The sequence below is a fragment of the Arachis ipaensis genome, chromosome B9 (genome assembly GCF_059453495.1).
Source record: "Arachis ipaensis isolate K30076 ecotype BB chromosome B9, ASM5945349v1, whole genome shotgun sequence".
In the NCBI taxonomy this organism is placed as follows: Eukaryota; Viridiplantae; Streptophyta; class Magnoliopsida; order Fabales; family Fabaceae; genus Arachis; species Arachis ipaensis.
Genome location: NC_142444.1, coordinates 17,494,973 through 17,511,917, shown reverse-complemented (window position 1 = coordinate 17,511,917; position 16,945 = coordinate 17,494,973). Strand labels below are relative to the sequence as shown.

Genomic DNA, 16,945 nt, shown 5'->3' with positions numbered 1-16,945 from the left:
GAAATTTCATTCTATTAAATTCGTTTCAGAATTCAATAATCCAAACCTCATCAAATTGATGCGTTTGAGAAGAATCATCAAAATCGCACTCATTTAACTAATTTGAAGTTGATTCATTCATTGTTTCAATTCAAAAGTGCAGATCGAAGAAGAAAACGAAGAAGAAGATGAACGACGAAGATAATTGCGTTGAATCAATCCAGATCCATAATGCAGAGAAGAAAAACGCGAAAGAGGAGAACAACGAATTTAATTAGGTTGAAGAATAACATGAAGAAGAACGCGAAAGAGGTTTACGTTTTATGAAAAAGTTTACGTTGAGAAACGTTGATAACGCAAAATAAAGATTCGTTATCTAGGTTATAAGAGGCGCGTGTAAAACAAGCGAGGGTGTGAGGCGTGGAGTGAAAGTTACATAGATACCATCCATGTAATTTTTACATGGATGTAGAACTTTTCCCTTTAAATATTTATGTGTAAAAAATCCATCATAAAAGAATCATATTAAGATCAAAATTCTTTATGCGGCTATTTTGAAATGATTAAATGGACATTATTGATTCTTCTTGCGTTTAAAGTAATAACAATAGCAATTCAATAATGCTAGACTTATTATCTTGGTACATAAAAGTAATATATTCTTAAAATAAAGATAAATTTAGTGAGATAATTGATAATTTTATACGATATCGCTTTTTATACAAATAAATGTTAAAAATAGATTAATTTCCAATATATGTGCCAAGAAAAAAACTTTGTACTCAACATTTTATGATGTTAAAGAAAAATGTTAAAAAACTATTAAAATTTATATTTTGGCATTTTGGCCATCAGTTAACCATCAATATTTAAAAATAGAATTTATCTATCTTGCGTTCTAAAAGCATATATTAAAATTTCAAATTGAGTATATTTTTATTAAAAATACAAAAAATTTAAGTTTTCAATGTATTTATTTTGTATCTATTAAATAATAAAAATTAAAAACTTTTTACTAATAATAAATTTATCATGTACCTTTGGAACACATATTAGCCAAACCCTTGAAAGTATAGGATAAAGTATATTGTTAGAATTAATTGAGTTGAAAACTAAATTATGACAAAAACAATAAATTCTAATAATCCCCTAACATTTCTCAATGTTAAATAGTCTGAAATCAAATGTTGAAAATCCTATGTCAAAATCTATACTTCTTTTGGAGGACTATATGATAGAAATACTTTTTTGAAATACAAATTCTGGGTAAAGATTTTTTTGGTGTCAATGAATTAAAGAATGACATGGTTAAACTTTACAGAAGGACATAGCAAGCAAACAAATAAGTGAAATATATATCCCTTTAAAGGGCCAAGAAATAATAACTTTTCCTCTGAATCTTTAAATCCGAGCTGACTGTTCTTTTTTATGCCAAGAAAGTTGTGATGATGGACATGTTATTTTAACACCAAATCTGTGCAAGGAATTGTGGATATTTTAAATTAGTTGCAGCCTTGCAGGTCATACGTTACAGTGCCGTCCATAATTCTTATTGACATGAACATAATGGTATAGTACCATAATAAGAGCCTTTATAAGGCGTCACAAAATAGTTCCTCCTCCTCCATTCACTCGAACAAGGGAGAGCCTAAACATCAAACAAAATGTCATCGGAATCACAACCGAACCGTTCAATGAAATGCTTGCTCATAAATTGCTCATTTTTCGAAGCAAGCCAGGTGTTATGGGTTGTAAAGCCAGAACAGTTGGATATCACATACAGTGAAAAGACAGTCAAGAAACGTGGTAAGATACTGATGCCCAAAAAATGCTATATGCTTCATTCATACAGCTTCTTCAGATCATCTTTGAATTTAGCTTTCAGCTGTTCTCTCTTTATCTTGAGAGCAGCAGTGACTAATCCAGATTCTGGTGTCCATGGATCTGGAAGCAACTTTATCTTTGCTGGGATTTCAGATTTCTGCAGCTTTCCAGCTTTTGCAACCTGCAAAATAAATATAAATAAACAAAATGAAAGGGATTTAGTGATTTACGCAATGAAAAGATAAATAGAAGATAAGCCTTGTCACAGCAGCAACAGGCCAACCAAAACAATACAAACACGGCGACACCACTGGAATAGTTTGTCAACTCAACATGAAGCTATGGCAACTTAGGCATGAATGAACATTTAAATGGTTAATATTTTATTTATTTTTCATTTCTTTTATGCTTGAGCTAAAAAAGATAAAGAAAAAGAACAAGAAGACATGACAGAGAGAGAGAGACATGGCAAATGCAGACTTCATCTATCTAACAGTTGTCTGGAACTACTACTAACAAGCAATAATTCATAACTTATGAACGGATATTTTTGGGTTTTGAGAAAGAGAGACAAAGTGAGTTCTGGATTCTGAAATTTATTGAACCAATGAGTTATAGTGTATGTTCATGTATTTATATGCAGAGCATATAGCTTCTGCAACACGCGAGTCTAGCGGTAGTTTAGAGAATCATATTCTTATGTTAGTTACTGGCAGCTGTGGCAGTTAACCAAGCTGGCATAGATATGGTCAACTCAAACTATCTTAGTTTCACTCTATTAAATGGATAATCAGCTAATCTAGACAACTCCCTATAGCAGCAAAACAAGCAGTCATCAATTATTAGCTCACCTTGTTAATGGCCTGCAGGACTTCATTGGTACTTTCAGTTTTGCTACACAGTTCAGGAAAATCTTTGTATTCAGTACCAGCTTGCTGAGCCCAATTCTCCAGAGACTTGCGTGATGGAACAATAAGAGCAACACAGTAATTATGAAAGGGATCTGCATGAACCATGACACTGTCCACATAATTACAAGTAGATAGCACTGCTTCAACCTGCAATTGAGTGAAAGTGGAATATAATTTTAAAACCCAGCAAAATACTGTAAAACTTGTATCAGCACTTAATTTTGGAATCCAGAAGAATTAAGGTATAGCATTAGCTTAAGTCACCTTTCCAAGAGAGAGATATTCTCCATGTTGAAGTTTGACGATATCCTTCTTCCTATCTATGATTTCAAGACAACCATCTGGATGGAATTGCCCAATGTCGCCAGTATAAAACCAGCGTAAGCCATTTTCATCAACCTATTAGAAGTTAAAATTTGTGAAATGCAGTTTAAGCAACAGTAGGAGATCCAAAGCAGGAAATATTGAGAAAATGACATGCATATGTGCATGATTGAACATACCTTGTACACTTCATTAGTTTTCTCTTGATTCTTAAAGTAACCACCAGTAACACTGAATCCACCAACTACAACCTCTCCTCGTGGCATTGGTTTGTCTGAAGTCTTGTACCCTCCTTCTTCCCAAGAAACTAGCTATACAACCAAATTAATACAGATTAAAATTTCCCCATTTAAAGCTCTTTGCTGTCAATAGCAGGAAGTTCTATTGCAGCAAGACACTATAATAATTAATCAACATTACCATAATAGAAAGCAACATTTACAAATAGAAGTCGGTTGTTCAACACTAAAATTCTCATTGACAGGATAGATAGCATACCTTAATGTAAGCACAAGGAAGAGGTGGACCAACACGCCCCACACTGTCATCATCCCACTCAGAGAAGGCAGCCCCAGCAAATGTTTCGGTCAACCCATATCCTTGCCCAATAGGAGCTCTGTAGTGTTTCGACAAATACAAGTATAAATCAGAAAAAAGTATAAGCATGTTGACTATAACATGTTCAATGATAAGGTAGAGATTAAAATAGAACCACATTCCCCTAAAGGTACAGATGTATGGTAGAACACACATGGAAGCACATGTATAAAGATGACTAGTTGAATGAAGTATATAGTACAAAGAAAGGAATCATCACCCTATGCAGATATTGATAAAGTGCTGTGAATCTCCGGATAAAGGGGCTCCACCACAAAGCATAAATCGTATACGGCCTCCTAGTAAAAGGCGAATTTTTTTAAAGACAATGGTATCCCACACCAATTTCTCTATTCCCCAAGCCCCTAGCCAGCTTCCCTTAACTGCAGCCAGTCGGCGATTGTATGCTATCTGGAAAAGATTTTTCACAATTCCCCCCTTTTCCTCAACCTAAATTACAATATAAAGAAGAGTAAGGAAGAATAATAACTATTTACCTAGTAGTTTAAATCATTGAATATCCATGGGTGGATAGAGAAAATCAGAGTTAATGCAATTACTGACAGCTGTTAAAATCCATGATTAACAAGAAAAATAATAGATTAAAGAATAACTCAACAAATGAGAGAGAGAATATATTACTCTTATGTGATTTGTTATACGAGAGGAATTCTAACCTCTACTTATAATACTAATAGTAAAACTGTAATGCTATATAATTATATATTGGTGAATATTGAACAGCGAAGTTCTAGTTAGGAGCCAAAGCCAGTGTAATAGTGATGACAGATGAGACGGTCAAGATAAATAACATTATCAACAACGTTGTTTGTGGACAGAGTTTAAACTTGTTTAATAGTTTGCTTATGTGAGAACAATATAAACCAGAAAATAAAAGATAAACTAAAGGAAGATATTCACATTAAAAATGATGGACAGAGGTCTAAAAGTTGTTGGTAGAAATCATTAGGAAGACCATACATTAAGTGTAGTTATTGAAAAACTTAGTTTTAGTACAATTTCCTCCTCTATTATGAAAAACCTACCAAAACTCTTTGATTTTCGCACTATTAAATTGTAACAAAGAAACCAAATAACATAACCACTAAGTACAAAATATTCACTCGCATAAGAATCACCAATCGCACCATTATCTTGTCAAACTCAATTCCTGTTGTTGTTTATAGCCTTAAATGATCAAAAAAGGGAAATATGATTAAATGTTAACAAAGAAACAAATAACATCACAACTGAGTGCGAAATATTGACTAGCCTTAAATAATCATCAAACGAATCACTATCTCATCGTTCAGTGGCCAAAATCAATTTCTATTGTTGTTTAGCCTTTTATATTGAACAAAAAAAAATGTGAAAATCAAATTCATTTGGAGTTGCTAATAAAGAAAAAATAATAGGGGGATTTTGTGCAGTAAAGACAAATAGAATACAGAGGGAGGAGTAAATTGTTTAAAAAATTGTAAATTTACAAGCAAAAGATCTACCAGAATGAGTTTAGTTCAAACCTTTGAAACAACTCCTTCTCGAATACGATCAAGAATAGCTGGTACAGCTGTCAGAAGAGTGGGCTTCAATACACTAACATCTCCCTTGGTTCCTTTCTTGATTTTATTAGATGTGTCTGTGAGAGTCAAAGGAGAGCCATAACCAATTGCAATCCCGGTAGCCAGCATAACAGACTGGACAATCACTTTAACTTAGGGTTAACAACATCAATTATTGAGACAACTATAAGGTTAAGAAGATATTACCTCTGCAGCCATTTCAAAAACATGTGCAAGGGGCAAATAGGCTAAATATACATCCTTGGTACCCAGATTTGGAATCACCGTGATAACAGCCGCTGTAGTGGCTACGATGTTACCATGAGTAATCATAACACCCTACACAAGTGCAAATAATTAGCACATCATCAGATTACGGTGGAAGATATATTGAGCATATGGAGATCATATTGGCTCAACAATGTTAATATACAACAAATGTTCTACTGGAGACCCAGAGATTGATATTATGATATGCAAGAGGAATCAGGTAGATGAAGCAATGGACGTGGTGTCACAGCTGCACAGGCTAAAATGGATTATATAAGGTAAATCCCATTTCTAGTGCTGGCACATGCTTGGAGGAAAAGAAAGTTTACGATCAAGATATATGTGATCAAGCTGTTGTTTGCCAGAGAATTGTCAAAAATTAACTGACTCAAGAACAGGAAATATCTCCTTAGGAAGAAAGTGCACTCTTTAAGCAATGGAACCAACGTCAACATAGCTACACTATAAGAATTTTTTCCTCCCAAGTTTCATGGTTTGTCACCTAGGAGGAAATCTTTTCAGCAAAAACATTGGCTTTTCACTCCACACCTTGAGGACAAGGAGATATTTTAGGGAGGGAGGTGGAAGTATTGATCCCAAGTTTGATAGTAGTTATCAGTATGAGCAGAGGAACTAGATGGGTCTAATGGAGCAAGAAAGTGGGGAGAAGGAAGGGGGGGGGGGGGGGGGAGGGGGGCTAGTTTTGTTGACATGGCATACAAGAGAAAATGTGCAAAAGAATTTGCGGTTTGGGTAGGAAACAGTTACGGACTTTGGTATTATAAAATGTCCAAAGTACCACATCAGTAGCAGTATGGGATGCTTAATATTGTATTTAAGGAGGATGGTTCTTCTCCCTTTGCAGCTAGCTTTCAAAATGTGATTTTCCCACTTTCCTTACTTACTCAACAATGGTATCAGAGGCAGACTGTCAGTGGCACAGAGAGGGCTAAGGAGACAAGATGAGGCTTCTGATTGACAACAGGCTAAATAAAGTACCACAGATGCAGGGATGCTTGGTGTTGTATTTAAAAAGTGATTCTTCCCCGTTACTAGCTAGATTGGTATATGAATGAGGGAATGTATATTACATAAAGCAGGCCTAGGAAGGTGAAAGGCCCTTCTACCACCCAGGAGTATGTTTGTTTGAAGCATTTTTTATTTTCTATACCATACTTGTTAGTCCATTTGGACTGTATTTCACCTTGGGATCTTAGTATCATACCAATCTACAAGAAATGATTCAGCTGAACGATACAAATTAATAATGTTAAAAAGTAGAAGGTACATGAATGTTAAGGTCAAAGAACGGCCAAACTAGCTTACTGACTCAGCAGGGAGTGAAGGTCAAAGAGGGGTAGGCTTCATTTCGGTGACACTAGAAAGTGGGATTGCTTAGCTCCCTTAATTGTTTACACATTTTCTTGCATTTTTGTTTCTGTTCTTCTCTACCTAAGCTGATATCACTCTGATAAAACCAAAGAGAGTGATGATATACAGAGTTTTTCTTCATTTCTTGTGTAAATTCAGTGGCTTTTTCCCCAGTCAATATACAGAGCATATTTTTTATTTCTTCACTGATACCAGTTTTAACAATAGAGTTTTACCCCATGGTACAGATCTTGTGCATATTTACCACCTAAACCAGCATATAATAAGTCATAGCAAGACCCCAGTCAGAATACCAAGGTCTCTAGACTACATGCTTTAACAAGAACATGGTTTTTGAGAGTTGATACATTTATTAAGCATCATTCTGCAAATATAATAACATTTAGCACACCCACAGAAAACTAGAAAGAGAAATATAAGATTTTACATATGATATGCACACACACATACACACAAAAAGGAATAATAACATGCAAGAAAACTTGAAGAAGAAACCAACCTTTGGCAGCCCTGTACTACCACTTGTATACATCACAACAGCAATAGCATCCTTGGAAGGAAAGCTCGGTTCAACGGGACTTTCTTTCCCAAGTTTCTCAACTTCACTAAAAGATGCAGTTTTCCAGTTGCCCAAACTTCCCGAGGAAGCATCTTTGTCTTCATCTTCAAAGTAAATAATGTTCTGAATAGATGGTAGCTTAGAACTTATTGCATCCAACATCTTCAACTTCTTTGAGTCGCATATCAGGGTTGAAACTTGGGTCTGTGGATATTCCAAGCAAGGACATGCCATACCACTTATATTATTAGATCATATACTTTTCTTATGACTACTATAATCTAACTACACACTGTATAACTATGCAAGAGATAACTTTTCCTACCTCATTTAGTGAGTGAATTAGGGCATCCTCCCCTAAAGTAGCATAAATAGTAACAACTGTTATACTCTGTCGGAAGCAACCCTGCAATCAGCATGACTTCTGTTAAAAATTTATGAACAAAACCATTATTTATCCTCAAGGCTACAAATGAAATAACACACAGAAATGAAGCTGATAAAGCAAACTTACCTGAAGGGAAATGAGCCACTCAGATCGAGTATCAGCGAAAATTGCAACACGGCTATCTATATTATGGCCAAATCTAAGGATACCAGATGCAAAGTTGCACACACGAGCAAAAACCTGTCCATATGTTTCCCATTCATACTCTCCTAAGTGTACTTTCTCAAACTTCCGGCCATCACTAGATGTAACAAAATCCTTTCCGATTAGCTTTCTTGTTCCTAGACATTGATTGTTGGTATATTTCTTACAAGATTGTTCAAATAGATGAGCCATGGTTGTAGCTCCTTTCCAAGGAACTTCAACCAACTCCTTTTCCTGAGCATTACGCACTGCGTAACCTGCCTCACCACCAACCTTTACTGGAACACCTCGTACCTTTCCTCTTCTCTTTCCCAAGAAAAGAGTTGAAAACAAGATAGGAACTAGGATGCCTATGACTATAGCAGCTACAACTCCATATTCTCCATGATCTTTCATGAAATATATATTGTTGATATTAAGACTTTTTAACCAGGAGGGCATAGCATTTTGGTTGGCCATTTATTATTTTTGATGATTTACGGGTCCTTCTTAAGCAGCACACAAACTTACCTAAAAGCAGTAAAAGAAATTCAACATGAAGTGAGAAAAATGCAGAAGGATTGGCGGAAAAGGAATCCATTTCGGCAAGAGTATAAAACAGAATATAGCATTCAAATATAAATGAATCAATAAATAGATAAATAAAAAGAACATGATATGAAGTTTATGTACGGAATAAGGACAAAACATGCTCTCGTTACATGTATGAAATTCTTCAACTTCAATAACTGAAACACTTACAATTACAACAGCATAACCAGTCTGCCAAATTCTTTATGTTAAAGCTGTCAAGAAATTCAAATAATAGAAACTAGAAACCGGATGCACACAAATATCATAGGATGGGAAGATAAAAAAAATTAAGTTTCTAACTAAAACCCGATTCCCAAAAGGAAACATATTTTGTAAATGTAGATTAGGAATTAACGCAATCAAATTTCAGAAAATTGGTGACTTGATTTTCTGTTAAGTGTAGTCATAACTTCCTTTTACCCACAAAAGCTAGAGTTCTAGATTAGGGAATCCATATCGGTCTATGAAAAGAGCTACATATAGGTCGGATTAATTAAGGTGCAGCGGGGAATATAATACAGAATATTGAGAGATGACTGAATCTCCTGTAAGACTTGCGCTGCAATTTTTTTCCTTATTTAGAAGAATTTGAAGTTTTATTCACTTTTCATCATGCTTCACAAAAAATATTACAAGTTTTGAGGAATGTGGAAACCATTAAACGAATTTCAGGTTTCAAAATCCATTTTGAAATCGGATATCAGTTATATAACTTATATCTCACCGCAACTTTGAGATTAAAACAAAATAAACAGCAGTTTCAAGCGATATTGAGAACTAAATCCGCTCAAAGATAATAGGCACAAACCACTACACATAAAATAAGGCATATAGATAACAAGGGATCTAAGTTAAATAGAACAAGAATTAAACAAAAAATATACATGTCTCTCAATTCATCGCAGTAAAAATTAAGGTCAAGGCAGTAAACCCTTTTAGCAGGATAAGTTCAATCAGATAAAAATAAAATAAAATAAAATAATAAAAAAGTAATCTGATCAAAATCAACGATTCACCCATAAAATACAGAAAGCAAGGTTCATGTAACTTCAGCATTAGCTACAACAAGACCTAAGGCATTTTCCCCCAAATGAAATAAATCGACCCTTCTTCCCGTGAGGTGAAACTTTTCCCAATGAAAAAATATCAAAGCAGAACTCAACGCCTCAGTAACAAAATCACGGAATTAATTTTGGTATAGAATACAAAGCACTATGGACGATTTGACTATATCAACAATGGAACTGACAGAACTCGCGAGTGGCGATGACGTGGACAAGAAGTACCTGAACAACAGAATGGCAGACTTGCAACGTCAGCCTTCTGTGCAATGGCCAGGGAATCTCGCCGGCGATTGAGATTTCTGAGTCCAGCGGTGGTTGATCGATTCACGAGGTTCGGCGGTGGTGGGGGTAACGGAAAAGAAACGAAATGAAGAGAAGAGAAGAGAAGAAAGTGGGCAGTGGACAAATGGAAAAGAAGATGTTCGAATAATCAAATGTTGATTTCTTTATTCTGTTTCGTGTGTAGAGGAATCCACACTAAGGGGACGGGTGTCCCTAGTTACACGTAATCAATCACCTTGTCATTTTCACACAAGTGCAACTCCAGTTTTACTGTTTTAGTTTCAGTGTACGAGTGTAAGTACTATGTTTTCTATGAATAAAGGGTTTTTTCCGGAAAAATAAAGGATTTATGATATATATTCTATAATAATATATATTTATATTATAATGTAGAATATTATTCAAAAGAGTAAGGTTAAGTAATTAATTTTTTTAATTATTTTTATTTATTTTAATTTTTAGACTCTAAATTATAATTTTTTTTATTTTATATCTTAAATTATAAATACTAATTATTAAAATTGGTTAATATAAAATAACTAGAAATTGGGTTTTTAAACTTTCTCTACATAAAAACCACACATATTTATGTGGTATTTGGTGGGTAGTTGTATAGTATTTATGACTTTAAACTCTCATTTTTAGTATTTAATATTTAATTACAAAGCTAAACAATTTAGAATTTGGTTATTGATTTGGTAGTAGACCAAACTTGACCAAATTTAAGCCAAATTTTTTGTTGCATTAAATTTCATAAAAATTTGCATATTTTTGTCGTAATGGATACAAAATATATTAATTTAATATTTTTAGATATAATATATTTATCTATATCTCATTTATCAAATACGATTTTGTATTTTTATATCTCTGTCTTAGTGTCTCATGCCTAACTAAAAACGAAAAGTACATTCTAGGGTTAATCACTAAAAACGCTTTTGAAATATTCCTGCATTCACAAAAATAACCCAAATTTTTATTATCGATAAAAATACTCTTAATTAATTTAAAAACATGCCAAAATTGTTCATCCATAAAGAAAGAGTTTTTTCGTTAACAAAAATGAATAATGTGACAAACAGGATAGTTACGTGGAAAATTTTGGACATCTCTCTCCTAACTAACACTCTCTCTTTCACAAATCCTAATTCACACAAAACATACACTGAAACAGAGAGAAGATGAACGAACAGAAAGGAAAAAGTGGTTGAGAACGGAATGAAGAGAAAGAAAAAAAAGGAGGAGGAAGATGCGATGTCGGAAAGGCTAAGGACCGCCGTCAGAGAGAGAGAGAGAGAGAGAGAGAGAGAGAGAGAGAGAGAGAGAGAGAGAGAGAGAGAGAGAGAGAGAGAGAGAGAGAGAGAGAGAGAGAGAGACGCTTCAGGTGAAGAAGATGTGATGGAGGAGAGGAAGGAGGGGTTAGGTTGTTCCTGTCGTTGTCAAGCCTCGTTCATTGCTGGTGTCGATTGGACTACTTCCACTATTGGATTCCAAGGGAGAGAGGGCTCGCCGGAGGGAGGCCACTGGGAAGAGTGAGATGCAAGGCAAGAAGTCACAGTCATCTTTGCTGGTGTCATCGTCGTTGAGTCATGCATCCTCCATTACATCTTCTCTCTTCTTTATTCTCGAATCTTCTCTTCTTCTTTTTATGTGTTTTTCACTTTTTGTTGATGGTTATTGTGTTGTGGTGGTTGTTGGCCGTTGTACAATAGCTTCTGGCATTAGGAAGAGAAGAAGACGAAGCTCTGGCAGCGACGGTGGCTATGGCGCCACGAAAGTGGAGGGATGGAAGTTGAGAGAAAAGTAATTTCAAATCAGGTTATGTTTAATTTGGGAATAGAGTTCTATAATTGAGATAGTAGCGTTGGTTCTTTTTTTTTTTTTTTTGCAGCCCCAACGTCATTGTCGTCCTCTTCCTTTCCTCCGAGTATTCTATGCAAACACTCTAACGAAATATGATGACTTGGGATATGAGAAATTGATTACTTTTGGTTAAGAAGAAGGTTCTATAAGGTGAGGATAAGAGTGTTGATGGTCGTGTTAGTGGTTAGGATTTGAGAGAAGAAAAGTAAGTGTGGGAAAATGAAAGAAGAAGAAGAAGTGCTAGTTCGCCAACGACTCTGTCACGACTGACAAAAATGTTGCGGATGGTAAGTTAGAGGGTATGTGAGAAGAGAAGGAGGAGGGCGAGAGGAATTTGGGAAGAGATAGGAGAAGAGAGTATGGGCTACATCATTGTTCCGTTTGCCACATAAGTTACTTTGTTTGCCACATCACTCAAACGTTTACATGCCATGTCTATCTTAAGTAGTTTTGACATATTTTAAAATTATTTAAGAATATTTTTGTTGATAATAAAATTTGGAGACATTATAGTTGATTAATCCCTCCTAATAATAATATTTAAGATATCAAAGTCTACGTCTAATTTTATGTAACAAATTTTTAACAAAAGATATCAGAAGTAATTTTGTTAATAAATCTATCAAATTATCACTTGAGTAATTTGTTGAACATCAATTCCCATTTACGGGAATCAAAAAAATGTATTGCATTTGCATAAGTTGTTGAACATCAATTCCCATTTACGGGAATCAAAAAAATGTATTGCATTTGCATAACTATTTGTTACTGGGATTCATACAAGTGAAATAATTCTATATCAACTTTTTTAGGAAGATAATGAAAAACTTCCTTGATTTTATTACAATGTATTCTAGGGATTTTTTGTTTTAATAAATAAAATAAATATAATAATTACGAAAATAAATATTTTTTAGAGAATTTACCGATTTAAATTTTCTTGCCATATCTCGTTTACAGTGTAAACGAGATATGACACATCAGCGTGACACGTGTATATCTCGTTTACAGTGTAAACGAAATATACGCATTGTCATCTTATTTACACTGTAAACGATATATGACCTGTGTACGCCTCTATATAGTTGTTTACAGCTGACTTGCGGGCTCCAATTTGACTTTGTCAACATCTTTCTCCCCTCTTTTAACCCTTTTTGACTATACATTTGACCCAAACGGTGATGGCGCGCCAAGTGGAGAATGACGTGGACATAAACAGGCTGAACGAGACGACACATTACGCCGGAGCGGCCGACTTCGAGGTTAGTTTCGTCATGGTTGTTAAATTTAATGATGTTGCCATTGTTAGGCTAGTCATGAAGATCTGGAACGTTGGTATATGAGTTAGGAGTTAGGTCTGTAGGCTTAATTTAGAACTCTATCCGCTTGTGCTAGGTTGGTATGACATAAATATTATTAGTTTGGAACTCTGTTATTCATGTGCTATGTTGTTAGTATTTATAAATTTAATGCCATTATAGTATAACACTGTTTACATTAATAAATTTTGATATTTTTATTTTATTAGAAATTTAAGATTTTATTTTGTTGTATTATATTATTTAATTTGTAATAAAAGTAATAATAAAAATAATTAATCTTGAGACTTTTGAGAGATAAATATTATCAAAAGTAAAATTAATTTTTTAAAATGTTAAAAAATAATTTATAAGTTATAATTGATTTTATATAATTTAAATATTATTTTTGGTTGTCATTATTTAGAGGCCTCGCCTCCTACTGCCTCGGCGAGTGAGCCATACTTTACCTCCACCGGACGCCATCGTCCCGTATCTGGTTGAGGCCGGATTCGGCGACACCGTGCCCCTCAGGAATTTTATTTTTGACAATTCCTTGATTTCAGCACTGGTGGAGCGATGGCGTCCAGAGACGCACATGTTTCATCTCCCGTGGGGTGAGGTCACTATCACCCTGTAGGATGTGGCGTACCACCTAGGCCTACGCGCACACGGTATCTCCGTCAGGGGTGCCTCCGTGACTTTGGTAGGTGGTACCATACAGAGACGTAGGCATTGGTGGAGCAGCTCCTCGGTGTCAGGCCTCCCGTGGCAGCACAGGAGGTGGCATAGAGGAAGGAGTCGTTCACGCTGAAGCTTGTGTGGCTACGGGATCGTGTCCACCAGATGCCCCAGACAGAGGATCCCGAGTCCTTCCGACAGTACGCTAGGTGTTATATCATGTTACTGATCGGAGGGTATCTGATAACCGACAAGTCCAACAAATCTGGTGCACCTTCGTTGGCTACCGTTGCTTTAGGACTTTGCGGAGTGTAGAGCGTTTTTCTGGGGCTCGGCTGTGCTGGTCTGGATGTATCAATCCCTTTCTTTGGCGGCTCAGCGGGACGTCACGGATATCAATGGCTGCACTCCGTTGTTGATGTCTTGGATTTATCAGAGATTCCCCCAGTGGTGTCCACCAGATAGAGGCGTCTACCAGTATCCGTTGGCTACGAGGTGAGAAATGTCTTTGTATGTATTTGAGTTAAATAATGTTGTTAAATCTTTTGTTATGTTACTTAACGAGCCCTTTATGCTCTCCTTCGATGTGTTAGGTTGGTTAGATTGCCGCAACAGAGTAGGGATCAGCATGAGGCCAGGGTCCTGCGTTGGAGGGTTTCCCTCGACCGGCTACGTTTCGACGAGGTTAGTTGTAAAATACATATGTTTTTATTTTGGATAATTAGATAGATATCGTATGCTTGTTATATGGATAATTCGAGAGATTTCGTATAATAATTGTATTTGTGTTATGTTGAAAACTTTCTTTCTTCAGTTTGCATGGAAAGTCTACGATGACCCTGCCCTGCAGGCTTTGTGTCCGCCCTGGTTTCGTGAGGAGGAGGAGTGGGGGACATGGTTGTCAGCCGTTCCCCTATTGTGCTTCAATATCGTCCGATTTCACCATGTAGATCGGGTGAAACAGCAGTTCATTGGAGAGTAGCAGGTACCAGGGACTCCGATAAATCTTGATAGGTGAGATTGATGCTATATTTCTACTTACTTATCTGTTAAAAGATTTCAGTTATTATGACTTAAAGGAGGTATTTAACACACCATCTTCATTGACAGGTACCTGACTACTATTGGTCGAGGTGAGGATGTATGGTGGCCGCTCAAGGTGAAGGAGTGGTACGATAGATGGCACCATGAGGTGTCCTTCGTAGTACGGTTTAACGCGTATGTCACATATGGTGCTGGAGAAACAGCTCTACAGTGTCTGAAGCAGTTTCGGCACCTTGTTGTACGACTCTTTCCAATCACCGTAGATCCGTTCAATTGCCTTCTGCTTTGCCATCCACACCTTTCTGTATGACGGTTTGAAGTGATAGCTTGCCTGGACCGCACCCTGCAACACCAGGATACTCACAGACGAGTTGGACTAAATCAAGGGCAATATGACTCTGCAGATGAGACTGCTATCTAACTGACGATGGTCTTGAGACATGGTGGGTACCAGACAACTGTGTGGTCCACCAAACATCCGAACCTCCCTAATCACAACAAAAAATTTATTCTTACACAACATCTATAACCAAAATAACATATCATACAAAACTACTCAAATTCACAATTAAAGTTGAAATTACCAGTATCCGAGATTCTGACAAAGGGCCACACGGAGGCTCCATTGACACCCACTGTCGGCTTGACAGCACTGCACATGGTACTTTAACCGGTCGGACTCGATCACCCGGTACTCAGCACTCCTGCGAATACTGTAGTTCTTCACACCTTGAAGCACCGCCTCTCGGCTTCTGAACCTGTGTCCGACCCGAAACTCCACACCACCGTCTAGGTTGTAATCCACTCCACAGGTGTCAGAAATTGGGATCCTCTCATGCATGGCATCCAGATCTAGACTGTGATAGTGACTTGGCACAACCGATAGCGCCGAAATCGGGTGAGGTGGAGGCAGCACATGGCGCGGCACAGCCCCTGCAGGTGTCTCCGGCACAAACTCATCTTCATCTCCACCATCGGAAGACTCTCTGTCTCCACTGTCTGCCACATAATCCGCATCCGACTCCTCCTTACCCTCCTTTGCCTCATGCTCCGGAATCGCGACATGAATGGGCGGTGGTGCAAGAGGTCGGTCGTCCTGCACATAGGTTTCGTGTGCAGAACCCCACTACCACCGTGACCCACCTCAGCGGACAGCTCCATTACCTGTTCACACATGATCCTCCTATGAATGTCGAACATTAGTCGCACATGCTCGTCCCCGTGCAGTCGGAATAGTCGAAACCGAAAGACTCCATTTCCCATGGGTGCCAGCAACCTATACGACACCCTTCTGATTTTCCTCGCTTGTGTCCCACCAACCTTGCTCAATATCAAACTCTTCAAATCCGATAACGTCTCCACACGCTGAGTGTGAAATAATATCGGATCCTGACACTCAAATGTCACCCCGTTGTCGCCATTTCTCATACGATAATTCAGACAAAGAAGTACAATTACGAATGGATTGTTACTGGTCATTCAGCTTTGTTTTTGAGACAAAGAGAAGATAGAAAAAGGATATAGATGTGTGTGAAGAATACCAATGGTTACATATCTTTTTATAGATGCTGAATATTTGTCTTATATATATATATATACATGTGCCAGCCTTACTTTCCGTATCTCGTTTACACTGTAAACGAGATACGTGAAAAATCATCTCGTTTACAGTGTAAACGAGATACGGCAAGAAAATTTAAATCGATAAATTCTCTAAAAAAATATTTATTTTCGTAAATATTACATTTATTTTATTTATTAAAATAAAAAATCATGTATTCTAGTAGGAGAGAAATTATAGTAAGCTAATAAATTTATAACAATGATATATTGGGTTGTGTATTATTAGCAAGATATATTAGTTCTCTTATGATGCCAAAATATTAAGATGCATTTGGATTGAATTTTTATTTTCAATGTTTTCTATTTTTTAAATTTTGTAAAAATAACAATAATAAAATTCTATTTTCTATTTTTTATTTTCACTTCTTGTTTTCTCTTTTCGCACAAAATTCTAAAAATAATAAAAATAAAAACAGAAAATAAAAACAGTTCTTATATTTTAAGACCAAAGACATCTTCATTTTCTTTAAAGAATATTTTTCTTTCACACAAAAAAAAATCTAACAA

The 16,945-nt window shown here is 36.3% G+C and overlaps 2 protein-coding genes across 2 annotated transcripts; both read right to left on the bottom strand.

The window, feature by feature from the left end:
- Positions 1-1,454: 1,454 nt before the first annotated feature.
- Positions 1,455-10,212, bottom strand: LACS8 (AMP-dependent synthetase and ligase family protein). Its single transcript, XM_016319697.3, has 12 exons — positions 9,870-10,212; positions 7,933-8,520; positions 7,744-7,824; positions 7,359-7,622; positions 5,405-5,536; positions 5,159-5,332; positions 3,856-4,085; positions 3,537-3,654; positions 3,218-3,349; positions 2,979-3,113; positions 2,655-2,861; positions 1,455-1,984 (listed from the first exon to the last, which is right to left on the bottom strand). Exons 2-12 carry the CDS (start codon positions 8,467-8,469, stop codon positions 1,820-1,822), a joined length of 2,175 nt encoding a protein of 724 aa, XP_016175183.1. The 5' UTR covers positions 8,470-8,520; positions 9,870-10,212; the 3' UTR covers positions 1,455-1,819.
- A 4,808-nt stretch (positions 10,213-15,020) lies between these two features.
- LOC107615095 (uncharacterized) lies at positions 15,021-16,243 on the bottom strand. Its single transcript, XM_016317209.1, has 4 exons — positions 15,980-16,243; positions 15,400-15,911; positions 15,267-15,303; positions 15,021-15,158 (listed from the first exon to the last, which is right to left on the bottom strand). Exons 1-4 carry the CDS (start codon positions 16,241-16,243, stop codon positions 15,021-15,023), a joined length of 951 nt encoding a protein of 316 aa, XP_016172695.1.
- Positions 16,244-16,945: the final 702 nt, after the last annotated feature.

Bases quoted from the DNA above. Each gene is read 5' to 3' on its own strand.
- LOC107615095 (XM_016317209.1), bottom strand. From the start codon at position 16,243: ATGAGAAATGGCGACAACGGGGTGACATTTGAGTGTCAGGATCCGATA. The intron at 15,912-15,979 runs GTAATGGAGCTG...ACCTATGTGCAG, and splicing joins GGAGGATCATGTGTGAACAG to GACGACCGACCTCTTGCACC. The intron at 15,304-15,399 runs GTAATTTCAACT...TGTTGTGATTAG, and splicing joins TGTCAGAATCTCGGATACTG to GGAGGTTCGGATGTTTGGTG.
- LACS8 (XM_016319697.3), bottom strand. From the start codon at position 8,469: ATGGCCAACCAAAATGCTATGCCCTCCTGGTTAAAAAGTCTTAATATC. The intron at 7,623-7,743 runs GTAGGAAAAGTT...GAATATCCACAG, and splicing joins TAATTCACTCACTAAATGAG to ACCCAAGTTTCAACCCTGAT. The intron at 3,655-3,855 runs GTGATGATTCCT...GAAACACTACAG, and splicing joins TTTATCAATATCTGCATAGG to AGCTCCTATTGGGCAAGGAT.